General features: G+C 41.0%; 1 protein-coding gene across 1 annotated transcript in view; it reads right to left on the bottom strand.

Annotated features, from left to right (window-relative positions):
- Nucleotides 1-2,637, bottom strand: part of dync1h1 (dynein, cytoplasmic 1, heavy chain 1) — a 61,486-nt gene that overhangs the window by 48,456 nt on the left and 10,393 nt on the right. Inside the window, 2 exon segments of the mRNA XM_016254459.1 lie at nt 447-674; nt 1,860-2,131. Of these exon segments, the coding sequence (XP_016109945.1) occupies nt 447-674; nt 1,860-2,131 (500 nt within the window).

Genomic DNA, 2,637 nt, shown 5'->3' with positions numbered 1-2,637 from the left:
AAGATATTTTGTACATTTCCTACCGTGAATATATCAAAACTTAATTTTGAATAGTAATACACATGGCTAAGAACTTCATTTGGACAACTTTAAAGGTGATTTTCTCAATATTTTGATTATTTTGCACCCTCAGATTCCAGATTTTCAAATAGTTGTATCTCGGCCAAATATTGTCCTATCCTAACAAATCATACATCAATGGAAAGCTAATTTATTCAGCTGTATAAATCTCAGTTTCAAAAAAATGTACCCTTATGATTGGTTTTGTGGTCCAGGGTCACATTAATATGAACTGAAATGTCATGATAGACCATGTCATGTCAGTCCGGTCTGTTGTCAATCTGAGGCTTGTCGGGAAACACTTAATCTTTGACTGGTCAACAGAACGAGAGATCAGAACTTCACAGCATCAGAATAATCACATCCAGAATCCGTCAGAGTCATACCTGAGGTCTGAGCACACGAACGATGACGGCTCTCAGCTGCTCGTGTTGCCGTCTGAAGCGCCGCATGTGGTCCAAGCGGGCCTGGAGCTTGCGGTGGGCCGGACTGAGACGCCACACCATCTTCAGGTTCTCCTCCCTCTTCCTCTTCACAATGTCCCTCAGAAGCACCTGCAGCTTCTCGTACTCGTCCTCCCACGTCTGGAAGACCTCGAAACACGCCACCATCACCTGCGGAGGAAGGAGAGCGTGAGGCGTGAGCTGCAGAGCATCGCTGCGGGAGGAGAGTAGGGCTGGGTATCTTTGGATTTTTATGATACCGGATACAAATCGATACTTTTAAAACGCTACTGGTGCCTAAAACGATACTTTAAAAAGAAAAAATTGTTTTTAGAGATGAATATTACATTTTTCGCAATATCCGTCATTTTTCAACTAATTTTGGCCAATAGCCGATACCGATATATATTTCCCTTTGTTTTGAAACAACATTAAGTCTCTCCTGTGTAGAAATGATTGAAAAAAGAAAAAAAAATCATCGCGATATCAAGTCCACAATACGGTATTTATTGCGATATTTAAAAAAAAAAAAAAAAAAAAAAGAAGAAAAAAGACAAACGAAGATTTGGAAAAAAAATTTGAATTTTGTACATTTTAAAGTTAAATTCTTCTATCTAATGCACTTTGAGAGCTCAAAATTAAGAGCTCCAACCCATGTTTCTTAACTAAGAGCTTTTATTTTGAAGCAAAGCTCCAGCTTCAGTGAAAACATGCTTACAAAAACACATCTCACTACAAATCTAGTGAAACGCTTTAATCATCTGCTGCAAAAATAAAGCATAACTGGTGGCTGTTGTGTTCCCAAACGCACACTAAACTCCCAGCACATGAAATAAAGGAGTGGACTGCATTCATTCAGTGTGAACGAGTCGTTCTGAGACGCGGAAAACACCGGATCACGAGCTGATCGTCTGAACCAAGTGTGTGCTTCACTTTGAAACAGACTTGATGAAGGGATTGAGCATATTGTGCTTTCGGTTTTAGTTCGTTTGACAGATACTGTGCCAAAGCATAATGACCCAAAACACAACTTTAAAGACCTCTTATGTTAGAACAAGAAGTTTAAATATATTTTTAAAACTACACTTTTTGCCCGGAAGACCTATCGTTTCATATCGTCATGTGACCACAAAAATATCGTTACATCCCTAATAAATATTATTCAAGTTCTTTTTTTAATGAGTAAAAGAAAGCCTTGAAAATGCCTAATAAAATCAATCTCTGCTTTTTTTTCTAGACAGATGCAGTTGAAACCTTGACGTTTTAAATGTGTGGATTTAACATTCCTAGGAATTTAAGTGGCACTGAAATCCGTGTTCTGATTTGGTTCTAGTACATACAGGTCTTATGCCGTACCTTCTCAAACTCCTCGTACGCCACGTGCATGAGCTTGCGAGTGCCCAGCACTTTGAGCAGCTGAGAGCTCAGGTCTCTGGAGATGGCCTCCACCAGACGCAGCGCGCGCTGGATGGGGTACTTGGTGTTCCGGATCTTGCGCAGGTGATTGAAGATGGCCATCAGCGCCTGACGGATCTTGTCGAGCTCAGTGGCCGACAGGAGATCGTTGAGGGGAAAGTCCTTCATCAGAGGGTTGTAGTCGTTCACCGTCTCCACAGCCTGCTTCAGGCCTGAGAGAAACACACCAGAGCATTGTAGGGGATCAGACAATTTAAGATTCAATCAAGCACATGGTTGAAACACGAGGAGCCGAATTCCACAGAAAGACCCAAGACGTTCGTAAATCAGGTCCTGGCGCCACAAGCCTGAACTAGCAGCTTTGAGTAGCTCACAGCATTTAAACAAAAGAACACTTATTGACAATTCCAAGGAGATTGTCAATTTTGGGGCGAGTAATCAAGATTAACGGTCAGAGATGCACAGCATGACCATCACATGTAAACCAGTGATAGTAATCACAATCTTTTTGGATTGACTTCCCCCACCTAGAAGACAAAGACCAGACTGAGATTGCTTAGGAGACCTTTTTAAGCTCTCTGGTCTTCACAGAACATGTCCACTAGAGCCCGACCGATATGGGTTTTTTGGAGCCGATACCGATATTAGGTAGTTAAAAAAAAAAAAAAAAAAACCAGAAACCGAAATATCGGCCGAATTTTTTTGTGTATATATTAGT

This window comes from Sinocyclocheilus grahami, unplaced genomic scaffold, assembly GCF_001515645.1.
Source record: "Sinocyclocheilus grahami isolate Dianchi unplaced genomic scaffold, SAMN03320097.WGS_v1.1 scaffold1250.1, whole genome shotgun sequence".
In the NCBI taxonomy this organism is placed as follows: domain Eukaryota; kingdom Metazoa; phylum Chordata; class Actinopteri; order Cypriniformes; family Cyprinidae; genus Sinocyclocheilus; species Sinocyclocheilus grahami.
Note: the sequence above shows the minus strand (reverse complement) of the source record. Positions and strands in the feature narration are given on the sequence as shown.